General features: G+C 42.1%; 4 protein-coding genes across 6 annotated transcripts; 3 read left to right on the forward strand and 1 right to left on the reverse strand.

Moving 5' to 3' along the window:
* Positions 1–1,248: 1,248 nt before the first annotated feature.
* LOC121696989 lies at positions 1,249–2,833 on the reverse strand. 2 transcript variants are annotated; one of them, XM_042078223.1, is made up of 2 exons: positions 2,680–2,833; positions 1,249–2,445 (listed from the first exon to the last, which is right to left on the reverse strand). In XM_042078223.1, the coding sequence occupies exon 2, from the start codon at positions 2,314–2,316 to the stop codon at positions 1,429–1,431; it is 888 nt and encodes a 295-aa protein (XP_041934157.1). In that variant the 5' UTR covers positions 2,317–2,445; positions 2,680–2,833; the 3' UTR covers positions 1,249–1,428. The 2 variants fall into 2 exon arrangements, with proteins under 2 accessions (XP_041934157.1, XP_041934156.1); XM_042078222.1 differs by having other exon boundaries at positions 1,249–2,599.
* A 1,394-nt stretch (positions 2,834–4,227) lies between these two features.
* On the forward strand, positions 4,228–7,398 carry LOC121697339 (ecto-ADP-ribosyltransferase 5-like). The gene is made up of 3 exons (XM_042078831.1): positions 4,228–4,289; positions 6,365–6,452; positions 6,562–7,398. Exons 2-3 carry the CDS (start codon positions 6,384–6,386, stop codon positions 7,396–7,398), a joined length of 906 nt encoding a protein of 301 aa, XP_041934765.1. The 5' UTR covers positions 4,228–4,289; positions 6,365–6,383.
* A 453-nt stretch (positions 7,399–7,851) lies between these two features.
* On the forward strand, positions 7,852–10,875 carry LOC121696991 (GPI-linked NAD(P)(+)--arginine ADP-ribosyltransferase 1-like). Its single transcript, XM_042078224.1, has 3 exons — positions 7,852–7,933; positions 9,736–9,803; positions 9,910–10,875. Exons 2-3 carry the CDS (start codon positions 9,741–9,743, stop codon positions 10,714–10,716), a joined length of 870 nt encoding a protein of 289 aa, XP_041934158.1. The 5' UTR covers positions 7,852–7,933; positions 9,736–9,740; the 3' UTR covers positions 10,717–10,875.
* Positions 10,876–12,090: 1,215 nt separating this feature from the next.
* On the forward strand, positions 12,091–14,224 carry LOC121696992 (GPI-linked NAD(P)(+)--arginine ADP-ribosyltransferase 1-like). 2 transcript variants are annotated; one of them, XM_042078227.1, is made up of 4 exons: positions 12,091–12,335; positions 12,758–12,943; positions 13,132–13,193; positions 13,289–14,224. In XM_042078227.1, the coding sequence occupies exons 3-4, from the start codon at positions 13,137–13,139 to the stop codon at positions 14,033–14,035; spliced, it is 804 nt and encodes a 267-aa protein (XP_041934161.1). In that variant the 5' UTR covers positions 12,091–12,335; positions 12,758–12,943; positions 13,132–13,136; the 3' UTR covers positions 14,036–14,224. The 2 variants fall into 2 exon arrangements, with proteins under 2 accessions (XP_041934161.1, XP_041934159.1); XM_042078225.1 differs by lacking the exon at positions 12,758–12,943.
* Positions 14,225–19,867: the final 5,643 nt, after the last annotated feature.

Raw genomic sequence — 19,867 nt, forward strand, 5'->3', positions numbered from 1 at the left:
CTCACATGATCTCACATCTCTATCCAGGCACACCGTATAATGTGGTCTTTTTCCTCCAAACAATCTTTGGTCTTTACATTTAACCTCTATGTGAGATGAGATGTTTTTTGAAAGGGTTTCTAAATCAAACTATAGTCAAAACTGGACCTCAGGAGGAATGGTGACGGTGGTTTCCACTCAAATGACATCTTTGGTGTTAGGATGGTCTCCCAGAAGCTAATGAAACCAGGATGATGATACTGCCCTCTAGTGTTGAACAGTGAAAGTACAGCTCATGCTCTCGGTTGTTGGGCAGAATGGGCCTGGCAGCCCATAGATATTAGAAAGCTAGATACCACATTGACTGTCGAGTTCTATTAGGTGGCATCGTAAACGCGGCCGCCATGTTGGTGGGGACAACAATAACTGGAGGCCAATGGAGAAACACGTGACTCTGACTGGAAATAAAACGGGTGTCTCTGATTGCGGCAAGTGTTGCTGTCACTCCCCCATAGACAGTAAACATGCTGCCCCCACCAATATGGCAGCGCTATTTATGTACGTTCAGGAGTCCAATGTGGTATCTAGCTTTCTAATATCTATGTGGCAGCCCATGTCCACACAGGATGGTGGCGACAAGGACACACTGAGGTTGGGTGGTGATGGGGTGAAGACACAGCAAACAGCGAATGTGGATTGTGGCGAAAAGTGCAGATTTATTCAGAGTGCTATAAAAAATATGTGATCTGGCACACACTGCCAACAAAAATTACTTTTGCACAAAAAACAAAAATAAACCCACAGGTTTCTTAATTCTATAGCACAAATTCTAAATTCTCAAATCCAACACTCCGTATACTGTACAACCTGCAGATATTCTATCTATCACAGACACATTGAAATATAGTTCAGCATACATTTCAGGACGACTACTAATAATAACATTAGAATTTCCCTATAATTAAATAATAATTACATTGCAATACAGACAATCATTTTGTATTCCTTTAGCTTCCTCTGCTCAAATCACACTTTCCCCTGTCCCAAACAGGAATAGACTAACCATTTCTATGGGGCTCGTGTTCCTTGGGGAACTACACTTAAGAACAAAATTATTCATACCCCTGGCAAATATTAATTTGATGTTGATTTTCTCTTGACCAATATGTTTGTTCTGACTGAACATGACACTGTCACATCCCAAAAGGTAGATAATGTGGTAGAAACATGGAATCAAAAAATAAGCATTTTTATCATTTTTTTTACATTTTTATGAAAAATGGCATGTCCAAAATTATTCATACCCTTTTTAAACAATCACTAGAAACATCTTTATTTGCCATCACAGCTCTCAAATTGATTCATATAATACCTACCAATCCAAAATGATTCTAGACCACACCTTTTTAGCAGCAATCTGGGTTTTGAGGCAGGAACGATTATTTGCCATCACTCTGGCCTTGTGTGTGGGGATGGAGGAAAAGCGTACAACAAGCCTGTCGGCCAGTCTTGTGACAGAGCATCCAGGCCCAAACTGCCTCCCTGTCCCACGAGAGAGTACCACTCAGGGCAGTGAGTCGTTTCCGCCGACGCAAACAGGTCCACTTGTGCAGTCCCATACTGAGCCCAGACCTGGCTGACCACCTCTGGGTTCAATCTCCATTCCCCCGGGAGTGGCCCGGTCCTGGAGATAATGTCGGCCGCCCTGTTCTCCACACTTGGAACGTGTACTGCCCTCACTGAAGCCAGACGCGGCCATGCCCATGACAGCAACTCCTCCGCCACCTGGAGGCACCGCCAGGACCTCGTGCCGCCTTGGTGATTGACATGATACACCGCCGAGGTGCTGTCTGACCTCACCAGAACATGTTGGCTTCGCAACCCTGGCAGGAACCTCTGCAGGGCGAGATGGATGGCCTTCAGCTCGAGGACGTTGATGTGCTCTGACGTCCAGGAGGGAGGCCACACGCCCCTCGCTGACAGCCCTTCCCAGACAGCTCCCCAGCCTGTCAGAGAAGCGTCTGTCGAGATGACTTGCCTCTTGTGAGGAAGGCCCCCCAGTGGAACACCCTGGAGTAAGAACCTCCGTTCCGTCCAAGGACGCAGGGCTCGGATGCAAGCAGGAGACACCCGCAACTTCACATGCCTGTCGTCTCTCGGGTGGAGCTGAAAGGCATTGAACCAACACTGCAGGGGGCCTGGCAGTACCGCAGCTGCCGCGGCCATTAAGCCAAACAGCCTCTGGACTTTGTGGGCGGTGACCAGTCTGCCCAGCCGAAAGCCTGTCAGAGCCTCGGTCAAGCTGTCTGCCCTCCGTGGAGTGAGAGACGCCGTCATGCTGACCGAGTCGAGGAGGACACCAAGGAAATCCGCCTGCTGGCGGGGCTGCAAGTTGCTCTTTTTCCAGTTGACCGTGAAACCCAGGGCCTGGATATGGGTCAGAACTGCTTCGGTGTCGTGCACCACCTGCACCTGAGATGAGGCACAAATTAGCCAGTCATCCAGGTACGGTAGGATCTTTAGGCCCCGGACCTGGAGGGGGGCTAGCCCCTCCGCCGTGCGGTATGGGGTGAACTCAGGAGAGACGTCAACAAGTTAAACAAAGTTAAACGAAGTTTTCCTGAAAAAAAACACAGGTTACAGCCACATGCAGACTAACAAACACAGTCAAGCAAGAAAGCAGTGAAAGTACATACTCACGTCTCACAGGTCTCAGATGAGGCGATCAAGGTGAGAGACTGAACCGGGAGCAATCTCCGCTATTTACAAGCTCGAGTCGTTCTGCTTCCGGAGGTCATGGGCATGACTTTGTTGACATATGGTCTCGGTGATAGGCAGAACGAAGGTGATCATTCCTTTTTTAGACCGTAGTGACGGTCAGAGTGAGGTCGAAACAGATCGAAGTCCATGGAATCCAAGCTGCCTAGAAGCGTGAATAAAATTAAAAAAACCCAGGCTATAGTGCAACATATGCACAACAGATATATTTACATCGGAGTGAACAAAAATATGCTCACAAAAAAAAAACAGTAAACGAAAGAAAATTGCAGAAAAATGTTTGAACTGCCATGAACTCCTCTACCAGCTCTCACTCTTCCTCTACATTAGTATTAGTTCCACTGTGCATACACATTTGAGTCTTGCTGTGGTTGATGGCACAAAATAAATCAATTTGATATCGGATCGCCCCGTATTACCACCAGCCCTGTGTTTCCATCCTCTTACGTGTATGTGTCACTTACTATTCATTTCTACACAAACCAAGACGGCGGATTCCTAAAGAAACGTAAGTACCCACACCATAAGTGTATCTAAATTAGTACCAAAAATTACATTTTACCGTGACTCTGTCAGGATACCCACAGACTCAGGTCAACAGGATCAGTTCAAGCATCAAAGCTGTATTTATTAGCAGAATACGTGTCTCAGTCAAAACTCACAGAAGATCAATCCCAAAATGAACAAGGTAAATGAGAAGCCTCCAAAAACACAGAAGATCCAGAAACAGCATAAACGGAAATCCAAAGAGAGTCCTTGAAGAATGTTCAAACGCACAGAGGAACTGACTTAACTTAGGGAGAGAAAAGTCCAGGATCAAGGGTAGAGAGCACTGTGTGACGGCCAAGGGTACAGATCTGAGTCTCTGGAACAGCGACGAGGACAGACAGGTAGCCAAGGTCTCAGCTGCTTAAAAAGTGTTTCAGTGTGATTACCCACAGGTGTGGGTAATCAGTACTCAGGGGAGAATGATTGAGTGGTTGCCGGCGATTGAGGAGTGGGTGTGGCTGAGGCAGAACCTGGCATGGCTGTGACAGACTCGAAGAGCTATACCAGGCCAGCACTAACCTCCGGATAGTTCAGGTAGTAAATACCCCGGTAAGAACCAAACCAGATTTTGTTCAAATCTACACACCTATGGCTACTGAAAAATGTAAGGTTAATTTATCAAATGTTATTTTAAAGTATGAAAAAACATCGTTTTTTTAGAATTTTCTGAAGAAATGTGTGATAAGAATCGATAACTCAATAGATGTTCTGGAGTGAGGCTCGTCTGTGGAGGGTGACAGGAAGTGTCCACCACATCATCTTGTTTATTGCCACTTGTATTCACATCTAGATGGTTTGTGTGTGTGTGAATGTGCCAGTGTGTGTGTGCTAAGGCCATGCGTATTTCTATACAGCAGTTTTAAAAGACAGCTACTGTGTGTTTGTTTTAAAAACATCTTATTGGATTTGTTGATCATTTAGGCAGAATGATGAACTTTGCTGAACTGATTTTCATCCTGACAACTGGACTTGCCTTTGGACAGGTAACCACACCACCGATGACTTTAAAAACATGATTATGTACATGATTAACACAATACACAGGAAAGACTTGGGGGAAATTGGGGAAAGTACCTGCGCTTCCTTATTTGAGTTGATGTTTAATTTTGGTTTTAGTTCTTCCTGAAGCACTGTCAAGGTTACCCAACGTCTGGTCAATAATGTTTTTCAAAAGGATCATGTAGCATGCAAGGGTCACCCCTTTCTCCTTTCTGTGTGTTAACAATTGTGTAATGTTTGATTTGGGAGAGAACCTGAGTTTTCCTTTTGAGTTGATGATTCATGTTTCATTTCCTGGTGTGTGTGTGTGTGTGTGTGTGTGTGTGTGTGTGTGTGTGTGTGTGTGTGTGTGTGTGTAAAACATAAATACAAAATACAAAAAACATATATATATATATATATATATATATATATATATATATATATATATATATATATATATATATATATATATTATGTGTAACATATATATATATATATATATATATATATATGTTACACATAATGCTCCAGGTCCAAATCGGAATAAATAAACATTTAAACAATTAATCTTTTCAACCAATCCAGTAAGATGTCCACCAAGGAAATAACATATCATTACGTTGACCACAGTGTGGAATGGCGTGGCTGAAGACAACCCAGTGTGCAGACTATAAATATTACATTTTGTTTAAGTATAAATATACGTAACTATTTGTATTTTACCAGTGTTTACCTTTTACTTCTAATACATTTTAACATTTCAGCTGCAGCGTAACAAAATAAGAAATGGCAATGGCACTTGAAGGGATCTTAATAATTTCTGAACGCACTGTTAAGTCAACGTCTGACATAGCATGCAGGGGCTGCCCCTTTTTGTGTGTGGTGTGTATTTATGTTTCATTTCCTTGTCTGTGCATTGAGTGGGCATTCAATAGATCAGCAAAACTAGAAGGAAGGTCTTGTACCTCCCCTTCCTTTTGCGACAGTATAAAATAATACCTCCACACTGACGAAGGTACTGTAACTTGCTGTATGTCTCCTCCAGGTAAGATTTGTGTGTATTTTCAGGATGTACAGGATTCTTTTTGGATGTACTAATTCTATTGCTGTTGGTTACCATTTTCTCTTACTTTATGGTAAGGGTACATGAATTATCATGAATTCATGTATGACTTAATTCAAATTTATGCATTTCGTTATTTCTTAATTGCATGGACCATCAGGAATGCACATTAGTTCATAGGCAGAAAATATAATCATCATGATTATCATGATAATCACCGTACCTAATGCTTTAGGCTACGTTAAGACTGCAGGCAAAAGTGGCCCAAATCTGATTTTTTTTTTTTTTGGGGGGGGGGGTCAAGTGACCAGGTCAGACTTCTTCAGAAGTAGTGTGAACACTCAAAAATCTTGCCCAGATTCCATGTGTGTTATCCACTGTCTTGCATTCAACCCCCTCCACATACATGAATGTATAATGTAACATTGCACATTGTTCATTAGAAGATACTTACAGAGTATACTGTCACATTGACAAGAAGACAAAACTGTTTTGACTATCTTAACATAAACGATGGCATCATGACTTGTCATTTTGATTGTACTGATGTTTCATTAATATTTGCTTTTCAGGCATAAACTAAGCATTTTGAGCAAGATATGTGCTTTCGCATTTTATCCACTATGTAGTGCAGTTTGCACTTATTGTTTTGTGAAATGCACTAACTGTTGTGCAAATGATTATTATGATTTGAGAAATGCACTAAAGCAACTGATTAAAACTGTAAGATGATTCACTCTTGGCGTCCCCCTACAGTTGGGGCTATGTTCCTACCCAAAGACAGAAAGTTGCTAGGCCGGTAATCGCCTCTAGAGGGCCGCTAACACAATGGCAGAAGTGCCGTTTGTCAAGTTATGTGCCATGAAAATTATTTTGGAAACGTAATGTTAAGGTAAAAAAAAACTCTTAAAGGTGCCTTTAAAAAAAAACTTCTTTTTTTTCATTTAAATTGAAATTGAACCTGCAAAATCTTACAAGATAATTTTTGCAAACATGATCCTGGACATGCTGCAGAGAAGCGAAGACAACGAGGATGATGATGGTGAAGATGGCCTCACCTGCACTGATTCTTATCTTCACAGCTGGAGTTGCCCTTGGACAGGTAAACTGTGTTGCCATAGTATAGCACACTTGGGCACATCACCGTCTTTTCATTCATGTCTCAGATAACCAAGTCTCTAATAAGGGCCGATGATGTACTGTTGCTTCAGGATGAAAGACAAGCAGTCGAAGGACAGGCACTTCCACTGGATATGGCGGTGGATTCGGTTGATGACCAATACCAGGGTTGTAGGGACAACATGGCAGAATTGGTGAAGACTGAATTTCTTCCACGTGAACTTCAAAACACGACAGTCTTTGGTAAAGCATGGAGAAACATAGAAACAAATCTCTCTTATTGTGACAACGATGTCTTGTCAAGGAACCATTGCATTGCTCTGTATGTGTACACTGATAATGATGTATATGCTGATTTCAATCAGGCTGATCGTAAAGGTAAACACAACTACACTACCGGGACTTATGAATGGTACTCACTCCAGTTTTACTTGACAGAGGCTGTCCAGATTCTAACAGGAAAACAAAATAACTGCAAAATAACATATCGTGGTACGAACCTCACTTTTGATAAAATAAATGTTCTAGACAAAGTGGTCCGATTTGGCTCATTTGCATCCTCTTCTTTTGTTCTTGACGAAGCACGGAAATTTGGAACAAAATCTTGTTTTAATATCACTACGTGCTATGGTGCTGCAATGCAGAACTATTCCAAATATTATTACGAGGAAGAGGTATTAATTCCTCCATATGAGAAGTTCATCGTCACTGATGTCTTAGAGAAAACAAAATATCCTGACCTCTGGTGTGACACTGTGTATGTGCTGAACAGCACTGGAACCAGAAGTGACCTGAACTGTGCCGTAGCAACAATACCAACAACAACAACAACAGTATCTGCCCAATCTCTCCCCTTGCATCTGGCAGATCAGTCTCTCTGGGTGGCCAGTCTGTGTGTCATAGCTTTATTTCAGACTGTTATGCAGTAGGTAGTGGGGAGCTTGCACACCTTGATAAATTATACTACAAGGTGCAGCTGTTATTCAGTAGGTAGTGGGGAGCCTGCACACCTTGATAAATGATACTACAGGTGTGCAGCTGTTATTCAGTAGGTAGTGGGGAGCCTGTAACAGGATGTCTTTGTACTTGTACTCTGCACAATGACAATAAAGTTTAATCTAATCTAATCTAATCTAATACACACACACACACACACATACCTCTCACTATCTGTATATGCATGTGTGTGTGTGTGTGTGTGTGTGTGTGTGTGTGTGTGTACTTCACTACACTACAAAACATGTTCTCACACTGAATAGTTGCAGAGAGGAAAATGAAATCATCTCACAATGCAACAACAAGCGTGGGAAAATAGTTTGTTTCCTGTTCATGACCTGAGAGACGATGCAGCCGTTTACAAGACTCACTAGAACAGTAGGCTGCACTAGAACAGTAGGCTGCACTAGTAGAAATCTCCTCCTCATCTCTCCTCCTCATCTGCTGTTCTACTGTGCCTCCATACAGGTAAGCCACCCCATAAAATTCATATATAATACAGTATATAGAGACATTTTTTACTATGATGTAATGTAAAATATGTGATGCGATCTGGGAAAACCCTTCACATTTTAAGTGCAATTTTACCAACTTATGATTCTGATACCATCCTAGCAGCATTTTGGGAGGATGGGATCCAGCATTTTGCTTCTCAAAACAGCTTTAAGTGAGACAAAAACGCTGCAGCTAGGGTTCTCACAAAATCCAAGAGATCTGAGCATCTATTTTACTTGCACTCAGGGTTCTTTTAATTTGTTTTATACCTTTGCTTTATGGCTTTAATCTATTTTATGATCTTTCTCTTTTTATACAATGTCTCTGGTCTTTCTAGGCTTAAACATTTTTGTCACATACAGCAAACATCACCTCACCATCCGCTAGCTGCCTGTGACCTGAATACACCGTAAACAAATGTGGTCTCCGTGGACGGCCCAGGCTCAAAAAACGGCAACAAAAACAACTTGGTCCAGCCTGGACCATAAAAACATAACAAATTGTTCCAGCCAATCACCCACGAGATGCGCGTTTAGGAGAGTTTCAATTGCACGGGAGGGAGAGCTAGCTCAACAGAAGTGACGTTACACAACAAAAATTAATTAAACTAAATGATGACAAAACAGAGGTACTTTTGGTTGGACCAAAACCAAAGCGAGACATTGTTCTTTTGTTCTTAGTAATCTGGGGAACTTGGCACACGGTCAAACCAAAACTAACAAGCCAGTCGGTGTCATCTTAGATGCAGAATTAAGTTTTAAGCCCCATATCAGTAAAGTTACTCAGACAGCCTATTCCCACCTGAGAAAATTTGCCAAAGTGCGGCCCTTTTTAACTCAACAAGATGGACATATAAAAACATATAAAGAAATTGGCACTCATACAGAACTCTGCGGCTAGACTTCTAACTAAGACCAAGAAGAGAGAACACATCACCCCTGTGTTGACTGAACTGCACTGGCTCCCTGTTTGGAAGTGGAGAAGCTGCTTTTATCCATTATGCCCCAAAACTATGGAACACCCTGCCTCTGTACATCAAGCAGGCGAGTTCAGTAAATATTTTTTAAAAAGATCTGAAAACATACCTGTATAAGAAAGCCTTTAGTTAACTCATCTTATCTTGTAGACTACTTTTTAAGGGAAAGGCAGAGAGCAACTGTGAGAACAAACTAAGGCGCTAACCCATAGAGTCCACATCAACAGGCCTAAGCATTTGTTAGCCTAAGGATTTGTTATATATATATATATATATATATATATATATATATATGCTAAGTATCATATGGATCATAAATCATATGGATCATAAACGGCCACAGCAATGAAGGGAAATGACTGATAATGACTGACTCCTCTTTATTATTGTCTTACACGTTCCAAATGTAAAGTACTTTCAGCTGCATTCTGTATATAAATACAGATTTGCTATACAAATCAAGCTTATTACAAATAAAGCTTATTGTGATAGGAAGTGTCATTTCCAGTTTACTGCCTCTTGTATTCACACCTTACTATTGTGTGTATATATGTGAGTGTGTGTGTGTGTGTGTGTGTGTGTGTGCATGTGTTTGTGCGTGTTTGTGTGTGTGTGTGTGTGTGTGTGTGTGTGTGTGTGTGTGTGTGTGTGTGCATGCACGCTAAGGCCATATGTAATTCTATACAGCTGCTCTATACAGTTACAGCTACAGTACATTACAGTATGCCGTTACAAGTATGACGTTATCAGCTGTGTGCTTGTTTTTAAACATCTTGTTGCGTTTGTTGACATCATTTAGGCAGAATGATGAACTCTGCTTTTCTCATTCTCATTCTCATTCTGACACCTGGAGCTGGCGTTGGAGAGGTAATCTCACCTCTAATCACACACAAAAAAATGATTACGTATCAATATGGTTGTATTCATGAGTTAATCATATGTGTGTTGGGTTACTTGGGTCTTGTTGCTGCAGGTGGAGTATCCATTGGACACGATGGAGATGTCAGTTGATGATCAGTACCAGGGCTGCACAACAAATATGTCACACTTGGTAGAGAATACATATCTAAAAAAGGAACTTGAGAGAACAAAGAACTTCAGTGCAGCTTGGAGTGAAGGCCAGCAGTGGTGTTCCAGTAATAAGAAAGGAGATAATTTGGGAGGAATTAATTACTGCACTGCCTTGTACGTGTATACTCTACTTGACCCACCGATATATAAAGCTTTCAATACTGACACTCGTGGTGGGAAAACTCAATACACAGGACAGACATATCAGTGGTATTCTCTTCACTTTTTGTTGACACGTGCAGTACAAGTTCTGAAGGATAGAGAGAGGGAAAATGGAACTGAATGCAGATCAGTGTATCGTGGTACAGGGGTTCCATTTAAAAAAGATGTTTTGAACAAAGAGATTCGATTAGGCTCATTCACATCCTCTTCCCTCAAACTCAACGTGACAAAGAGTTTTGGAAATGTGTCGTGTTTTGAAATCAACACATGCCATGGTGCCAACATCACAGAGTATTCTGCCAATCCAGATCAGGAAGAGGTACTGATTCCTCCATATGAGACGTTTAACGTCTCTCAAGTCTCAGAGAAAAGAAACAATCCTGGCCTGTGGTGCAACACTGTGTATAAGCTGCAGAGCACTGGGATCAAAAGCAACCTGAACTGTTCTGGGGTGTCAAATCAGGCTTCAGGCAAATCTCTGATTTATCACACATATGTGTTGCCAGTCATGATTTCATTATTTTCTTACTCTGAAATACTATGCTGATCATTTCCTTTTACCAACATTTTAACCACTCAGTTTATTTCAAATCTTAAAAATATGGAGGTCAAAATATGAAAGGCCTAATCATTCACCTTTCTGATAATCCAGAACATAAAGGTACCTGGATGATCTGTATTTTTCTGATAGTCTGTAACATGCAGTGTAGTATCATTTAGACTGGGTGATGAGTAGTTAATGTTTGTGATAATGTTTCATGTATCAGTGTGTTCATGTATAGACTGGTCAGTCTGTCTGTCCTTTGCTCTGGGAGATGGCAACTCTTAGCATGGGTGATTAGCAGTGTTATTTCCCATACAGAAATTAAGTTTGTCTTATATTGTATTTTTTTAGGCAGTACACGATTCTCCTCCTTTATTATACATGTCATCACATTCCTCCTAATTTACTGTCTGATTTGGGCCTGCAATCTTTATCTTGTTTTGGTACGGCAATCTTCATCTTATGTTTTTTGAGACTGCAATCTTTATCTTATGTTTTGGGACTGCAATCTTTATCTTATGTTTTCGGGACTGCAATCTTTATCTTATGTTTTTGTTTGTTTGTTTTGGCTTGCTTGCTTTGGTGTGTATCTTTTCTTTTTAAATCTCTTTAAGTTGTAAGCACTATACTTACAACTAGCCTTGCTAATTCTAGCACTTATCTTATATTTGGGGCAGCCGTGGCCCACTGGTTAGCACTCTGGACTTGTAACCGGAGGGTTGCCGGTTCGAGCCCCGACCAGTGGGCCGCGGCTGAAGTGCCCTTGGCACCTAACCCCTCACTGCTCCCCGAGCGCCGCCGTTGAAGCAGGCAGCTCACTGCCCCGGGATTAGTGTGTGCTTCACCTCACTTTGTGCTGTTTGTGTTTCACTAATTCACCGATTGGGTTAAATGCAGAGACCAAATTTCCCTCACGGGATCAAAAAAGTATATATACTTATACTTATACTTATCTCCTGACTAGAACTGACACCTGACTGTATAAAAACAGCACTCACTGTTGCACCTTTTCTTATTGTACTCTACCTTTTAAATTGTTTTAAATTGTTCTATTATTGTTCGGAGAATTGTTTTTAAAAGCTGTAAACTGTTTACCATGTTGTAAGTCACTTGAAAGTGCGTCAGCCAAATGTAATGTAATGTAATGTACTGTAATGTAATGTAATGTAATGTAATAAATTAAATGTGCTATGACACGCATACACGCACATTTGCATACACAGAGAGGAACGTGAAACCAAAGATTGTCTAATTACAACTACTCACAATGCAGCCCCCCCCCCCACATACCCACACACACACACACACACATACACACCCACACACACACACACACACATACACGCACGCACACACGCACACGCACACACACACACACTTCACCACCCCCACAACATGTTATCTCACAATACAACGGTTTCACATCTAATTCACAGCATGAGAAAATATTTTGCTTCCTGTTCCTGACCAGAAACTGTCATGATGCAGCAGTAAAAAGGTCAGTTTACAGTCAGTCAGTTCTCCTGATCTCGGTGCAGCAGTTTATAAGTCACTTGACTTTACACATTGAGTCTGTTTTTTTCTGATCTCCTCGTCTGTTGTCCTACCTTGCCTCCATACAGGTAAGTCATGTGTACTGGTCTTTAGAAAACTAATTTTTCACTTTTACGTAATATAACATATAAAACAAATCCATATACTGAGAACTTGCAGACAAAGAGGAGCTGGCTAGAATCTCCAGATATGCTCCAGTTAGTAATGTTGGATTTCTGACAGAATTAACCATATTTTCACATACGCCATTAAGGTGCATTTTTTATACACCTGTGCCTTCTTTTTAGGAGAAGTATTTCATTTCAGCAGGTGTCTTTCGTTACATCGCAGAAAGGATATTCTAGCCTAAATTTTGACTAGACTGATAATCTGACATGATATTTACCCAGTTCATTAAATTAGTATTAGTTCCACACATGCATACAAGTGTTATGTAGTTGATGGCACAATGTAAATCAATTGATAACCCAATGGATGTGTTTCGTCATAGTTCTGGAGAGAACATTTCCACATTCATTTCACTCTTGATACGTCTGACCGTAAACGGAAGCTTTGTGCGTGAGGCCCCAGAGAGAGGATGAGGGGAAGGCAGACAGCAACTGTGGCCCCTCAGTGGAGGGTGACAGCCCCGCCACATCATTTCCTGTTTACTGCCTCTTGCATTCACACCTTACTGGTGTGTGTGTGTGTGAGAGAGAGAGAGAGAGAGAGAGAGATGTGTGACTGTGGTGTGTGTGCATGCGTGCGTGCGTGCTTGTGTGTGTATGTGTGCGCATGCATACTAAGGCCATATGCAACTCTATACAGCTATTCTTTACAGTTACATTTTTCAAAGATCTTGTTGCATTTGTTGACATTATTTAGGCGGAATGATGAAATCTGCTGTGCTGGTTCTCATCCTGACAACTGGAGTTACCTTTGGAAAGGTAACCTCACCATTGATCACTTGCAAAAACATGATTACGCATAAGATAAAATGACCATATGTGTGTTGAGTTATTCGTGTGTCTTCTTCCTGCAGGAGGAGTACGCATTGGACATGGCGGACAACTCTGTTGATGATCAGTACCAGGAATGCACAGAGAAGATGTCACGCATGGTTGAGAATACTTATCTAAAAGATGAACTGAAGAGGTCAAAGAACTTCAGCGCAGCTTGGAGTGAAGGCCAGCAGTGGTGTTCCAGTAATAAGAAAGGAGATAATTTGGGAGGAATTAATTACTGCACTGCCTTGTACGTGTATACTCTACTTAATCCACCGATATATAAAGCTTTCAATACTGACACTCGTGGTGGGAAAACTCAATACACAGGACAGACATATCAGTGGTATTCTCTTCACTTTTTGTTGACACGTGCAGTACAAGTTCTGAAGGATAGAGAGAGGAAAAATGGAACTGAATGCAGATCAGTGTATCGTGGTACAGGGGTTCCATTTAAAAAATATGTTTTGAACAAAGAGATTCGATTAGGCTCATTCACATCCTCTTCCCTCAAACTCAACGTGACAAAGAGTTTTGGAAATGTGTCGTGTTTTGAAATCAACACATGCCATGGTGCCAATATCACAGAGTATTCCACCAATCCAGATCAGGAAGAGGTCCTGATTCCTCCATATGAGACCTTTAAAGTCACAGAAGTCAACAATCCTGGTCTCTGGTGTAAAACTGTCTATAAGCTGCAGAGCACTGGGATCAAAAGCAACCTGAACTGTTCAGAGGCGCTAACAAGCAAGGCTTCGTTAGACCGGCACATCGACGAACTTTGATTTGGTACACATCCGCCACCGCCTTTTAGGGGAAAGCAGATCGCTTTGATTGAGTGGAAACCAATGGAGCAGCATCGACGTGGGGAGGGAAAAGGGCTAATGGGAGTCAGGTTTCTGGTTGATATACAAGGATACAAGGAAGTTTATTGTCACATGCATATAGTTACTGGATGTAAGAAATGCAGTGAAATTATGTCTGGTGTCAGCCTATTTGTGCATTTATGGGGGGGGGGGGAAAGTGCAGTAGAAGAGGGGTTTAGTAGATTAAGTGGCAAGGGCTGCATAAGAAAGGTGGGGGAGGATTGGGATTGGGGGGGCATCAACAAGGAGCACCCAAGAGCAACAGGGGCAAGGAAAAACTCCCTTACTAAGGAAGAAACCTTGGGCAGATCCACGGCTCAAGGGGATAACCCAACTGCCAGGGGTCTTGGTGTGTGTGTTGGGGGGATGACGAGAGATGGGATAGTGTGCTGTGTATGTGGGGAGAGGGCAGTGTGCAATATGTCATGAGACAATGTGCTGTGTATTGGGGGGGGGGGGGGGGGGGGCAGTGTGCTGTAAGTATGTTGGGGATGTGTGTTGGAGAAGCTTCCTGATGAAATAATGTGCTTAATGGACTTACTATTGCAAGCAGAGTACTGTATGTATGATGTATGTGAGTGATGACAGTGAAGATGTGTGTGTGGGTGGGAGGGGAGTGGAGCAGTGACTGTGTGTGAATGTGTGTAGTGTGTGTGTGGGTAGGTGGGGGCAGTGTGCAGCAAGTATGTAGAGGAGGCTTACTGTAGCAAGCAGTGTGCTGTATGTATGTATATTTTACATATATATTATTATTCGGCTACTCTCATTTTGCGTTCATTGACTGTGGTTTGTGTTGCATTCATTAATCGACTTGTTAAGACTTTCCTTCAAGTGGCCGCGACAGGAAGATCGCTAAGGCCTCTTGCACACTGTCTCCACGGCGTGAGCGTGCACACTGTCTGTGTGACATGCACGTCTCAGGCGTGGAAAACGTGTGCATGCTAGAAATGGACCGATGCCTATTTTTCACTCGACACTCAAGCGTGTTGGAGGCGTCTCCATTCAAAAGAGACAGTGAAGAGATCTTTTCATATTCAGCGGGGCCGCCACAGTGCCACAGGCATTGTGCAAACGGCCTAAGGGCTGTTTCAGGCACGTTTCACCCTGGGTTCGTGGCATGAACGCGGCGTGTCTGCTGCGTGTCAGTTGCGTGCCGCTCACCAGAAACGTGTCTGACGCTGCGCTGCGGCGGCCTCGCTGCCAATTAAAACGTCTCTTCATTTTTTTTCTTTACTGTTTTGAATGGAAACGCTTCCAACACGCTTGCGTGTCACATGAAAAATAGGCGTCGGTCCTATTCCTTGCATGCACTTGTTTTCGGCGCGGCTCGAGCTGTGCCTGAGACGTGTGTGTCACGCAGGCGGTGTGCAAGCTCTAACCTGTTAACATGGGAGCCCAAATAAAAACGGACACGCCACGCAGCTGACACGCTCACGCCACGCACCCGGTGTGAAACGGGCCTCAGACCAGGTGTGTGGCGTGAACATCGCATGTCTGTTACGTGTCAGTTGCGTGGCGGCTGCGTGCCAGTTTTCTATGTCTTTGCTTACAAGAAACGTTTGACGCTCACTCCATGCACCCGGTCTGAAACGACTGTCTTGCTCTTAAACTGCACCAATTAACGTAATTATGCTCTCCTGTTAGCTTCGGGAAATAGACCCAAGGTTGTTTTTGCTCCTTTCCGTTTCTGTTAGGCTATTTGCAGGTGTGCCCATTCACGTGATACTAAACGTCATTAACCACCTTAGTCCAGACTAGAAGATTGGAAACTTATCATGGTTTAAACTTACATTGTACTATGTCAGAACAAGTCGTAATTTTGATGTTGGTTAGTTGAACAATGCATCATACCACATTAGTAAAAAGCTAACCTCCGTAGTTGTACAGGAAATGCACCCCAGACTGGGTGATGAGTATTTAAGTTGTAAGTTATATTGTATTGTGTTGTAATTTCTTATGTAGTATATGGGAACATCGGCCCTCACTGAATTCTCTGTTTTGGTGTACTTATTCTCTTTACTTTGATGCACACTGAGTCTTTCAATTAAATGTGCCATTATAAACTTGACTTGAGTCTCAAATGGCATTAACATTGGGATCCAGATCATGCAACACACATGCACGCACACACACACGCTCAAGCACGCACACACATACATACACACACACACAAACACACACACACACACACACACACACACACACCACACACACACACACTTCACCTTCTACATTACAGTCATCCTCTCTATATATTTTATTTCATAATATGTAACATGCAGTGTGGCATGGCTGATTTGTAGGCCTATTTTATTATACATTTCTGATAATCTGTAACATTACATTATATTACATTTGGCTGACGCATTTTTAACCAAAGCGACTAACAACATGGTAACAGATTAAGTTTTAACGCAATTCTCAACAATTTTAGGACAATTTCAAAAACGGTAGAGTACAATAAGAATAAGTGCATCAGTGAGTGCTGTTTTTAACAGTTGAGCGTCAGTTTAAGACGGCTGGTAGCCTGGGTTTTCCCATGCTGCCTTGCACGTGCGATTTTATTTACGCTGCTAGGCAGCCTGGATTCCATGGAGCAAATTTTGGCCTCAGTTAGGGGACCAATTACGGTCAAGGGAGGGAGGGCAGCAAGACGATGACGACACACCGAAGCCGTTATGAGCTACGTACAGACGCATTTGTTAGACATTCGTAGCACCCAATAAACGGCTCTGGGCATTCGTAAACCATGTTTCAAATACGAGAAAATGAATGTCTAGTTCCCAGACTATCCCATCTCAATGAGATGAGGTCTGAGTTAGCCAGGCTAGACGGCTGGTAAGTGCTGGTATCAGCATGACTAAGTGGTGTTATGAGAGGAGATGTTCTCTAAAGAGCTGGGTCTTCAGGAGTTTTTTAAAAATGGAGAGGATTGTCCCTGCCCTTGTAGGAACTGGCAGTGTGTTCCACCAACGAGGAACAACAGATGAGAAAAGTTTTGATTGGCCTGAGCGTACCGATGGTAAAGCTAGACGTCGTTCGTCTGAGGAGCGCAGCGGTCTGGAGGTAGCGTATGTCTGTATGAGGCCATTCAAGTAGGTGGGAGCAGAACCGGAGACTACTAACATGCAGAGTGGTATCATTTAAACTGGGAGATGTGTAGTTTCTGATGTTTCTGATAATCTGTAACATTCAGTGTGGTATCATTTATACTGGGTGATGAGTAGATCATGTTTGTGATAATGTTTCATGTATCAGTTCATGTATAGACCTGTAAGTCTGTCTGTATAGACCTGTCAGTCTGTCTTTGCTCAGGGAGATGGTAACTCTTAGCATGGGTGATTACAATGTACAAGTTACAACTAGCAGTGTTATTTCCCATACAGAAATGAAGTTCTATTGTGTTGTGGTGTATTGTATTGTATTGTGTTGTATTGTATTGTATTGTATTTTCTTAGACAGTATATGATTCTCCTCCTTTTCCTATAAATGTCATCACATTCCTCCTAGTTTACTGTCTCTGTATTTGGGACTGCAATCTTTATCTTATGTTTTGGCTTGTTGAGTAGGCCACCTTTTCTCTTTAAGTCTACAGTATATAAATGAAATGTGCTATAAATGATTAAAGTAGCATACATAAGATAGCATCGGCGTGTTTTGGACTGTTTGCTGGCAACACCCAGAATGCTGTGCGGGAGGTTTATGGTTTATTTAGGAATTATGTGTGCTGTATACTGGTCTGCGTGTAGCCCTTCTTGGTTCTCTGGTGTGTGAATGTGACTACCCTGTTCGTGCATCAGTGTGTGTGAATTTGCATAGGTGCCAACTCTCACGCATTGGCCATGAGACACACGCATTTTAATAGTTTCACACACTCACACGCCACACCCCCGATTTCTTACGCTGAAGTGTCAACACGGTCGGTCAGATGCCTGAAAAATGAGTTTAGCCTATCTAGATCTACCTGTTGTCAGAGACGGTGAGAGGGTTCAAGAGCACCCCCTGTCTGTGGAATTTTCTAAATTTTCTCTCATTTGCGATGCTTCAGAAGCCATCCCAGGCGCATCCCCCCCCGCATTTCCCCGGCTTCAGGTATGCTTTGAGTATTATTGAGTATTTTTCACGCTGAAGTGTCAACCTGGTAGGTCAAATACCTGGCAGATGAGGTTTAACTAAACTAAACCTATACATATGATATCACACATCGTGAACGTACGGAATCTAAGCTTTCCAATGATATTAGCGCCAAGTTGCTGTGATAAATGGTTCGCGAGTGCAATTTAGGCTAATCATATGCATTTTGCACACAGTGCACACCCATTACTCTCGGTTTAATATTTCACTAACCCTTCACACAACACGTGGCAAACCCAATATCAGAATAAACAGCAAACCGTACCGAATACGAGGATATAAAGCATGCCTCTGTGCAATAAGTGGTTCCTGAGTAATCCGGTTTTGAAATTGCAACACATTTCTACATAGCCTCTACATAGCCGAAATTATAATGTATTCTAATGTAAACTATTTGTCAGTAGGCCTACATACATTTTTGTAAATTGCTCAGCCATAGATTATCACTATCATGGTTCTTAGGTTCCAGCCAATCCCATTACAGATACATGAATATAGTTATATTGCCATGCTTCCTAGTGACATTAATGCAAAAATATGAAGAAAATCAAATGAGACACAAATATTGATATAAAGCCTGACATAAGCCATATGCAAACATTCACATCATGCAGATATGGGTACATCCTGAAAAAGGAATAGCATGTAGGCTATAGGCTATGGCCATTACAATGACCAATATATTATCTTAAATAAACTAGCTGAATAACACAGGTGACCACTTCTGCATAATTTCATGGAATGCTTTCATGCGTTCATTGAACGTCCGCGGTGCTGTAATGGAAACCTTATTAAATAGCCAAGTAGCCTATATATTGAGTTATTTTTAAATTATGCATGATTTACTTTTTATTAATTTCGTAGGTTGGCTTTATTTTGTTATATAGAAGTATCTAAATAACCTGTTAAAATGTACCAGAATTCAGGAAATTGCAACAAAAAAAAAAGAAATTTAAAAATGTCTGGGGGAGGACCCCCGCTGAAATGTCCCACCCACTTTCAGAATGCCTCCGACGCCCATGGTCCTAGTAGTAGATCCCTTTGATACCAATGTTAATTAAACTCTGGGACCCTGGTCCCAGGGATGGATTACTGCACGGGCCTTCCGGGCCCAGGCCCAGGGGCCCAAGGTGTCAGGGGACCCCTGAAGTCCAAGCCTTTGCATGGAATCATTGCCTCAAGATCAACACATCAGGATGTAGCCTATGAATCTGATTGAATTTAGTATTGCCCATCCCCAAAATGCAGCAGAATACAGGAAATCACATTAAACAAATTAAAAAAATTCTGGGGGAGTACCCCCAAACCCCCCTTCCACATATGCGACGATTAGTGGGGAGCCCTTAATACATCTGCCACTTATTGCACAGAGGCATGCTTTATATCATCGTATTCGGTACGGTTTGCTGTTTATTCTGATATTGGGTTTGCCACGTGTTGTGTGAAGGGTTAGTGAAATATTAAACCAAGAGTAATGGGTGTGCACTGTGTGCAAAATGCATATGATTAGCCTAAATTGCACTCGCGAGCCATTTATCACAGCAACTTGGCGCTAATATCATTGGAAAGCTTAGATTCTGCACGTTCACGATGTGCGATATCATATGTATAGGTTTA

Source organism: Alosa sapidissima, chromosome 22, assembly GCF_018492685.1.
Source record: "Alosa sapidissima isolate fAloSap1 chromosome 22, fAloSap1.pri, whole genome shotgun sequence".
Taxonomy (NCBI): domain Eukaryota; kingdom Metazoa; phylum Chordata; class Actinopteri; order Clupeiformes; family Clupeidae; genus Alosa; species Alosa sapidissima.

What these genes read in the sequence shown, in the direction of transcription:
- LOC121696989 (XM_042078223.1), bottom strand. Translation starts at nt 2,316, where the DNA reads ATGACGGCGTCTCTCACTCCACGGAGGGCAGACAGCTTGACCGAGGCT.
- LOC121697339 (XM_042078831.1), top strand. Translation starts at nt 6,384, where the DNA reads ATGATGATGGTGAAGATGGCCTCACCTGCACTGATTCTTATCTTCACA. An exon ending in CTGGAGTTGCCCTTGGACAG is followed by an intron (nt 6,453 to 6,561) that starts GTAAACTGTGTT and finishes CTGTTGCTTCAG; the next exon opens with GATGAAAGACAAGCAGTCGA.
- LOC121696991 (XM_042078224.1), top strand. Translation starts at nt 9,741, where the DNA reads ATGATGAACTCTGCTTTTCTCATTCTCATTCTCATTCTGACACCTGGA. An exon ending in CTGGAGCTGGCGTTGGAGAG is followed by an intron (nt 9,804 to 9,909) that starts GTAATCTCACCT and finishes TTGTTGCTGCAG; the next exon opens with GTGGAGTATCCATTGGACAC.
- LOC121696992 (XM_042078227.1), top strand. Translation starts at nt 13,137, where the DNA reads ATGATGAAATCTGCTGTGCTGGTTCTCATCCTGACAACTGGAGTTACC. An exon ending in CTGGAGTTACCTTTGGAAAG is followed by an intron (nt 13,194 to 13,288) that starts GTAACCTCACCA and finishes TTCTTCCTGCAG; the next exon opens with GAGGAGTACGCATTGGACAT.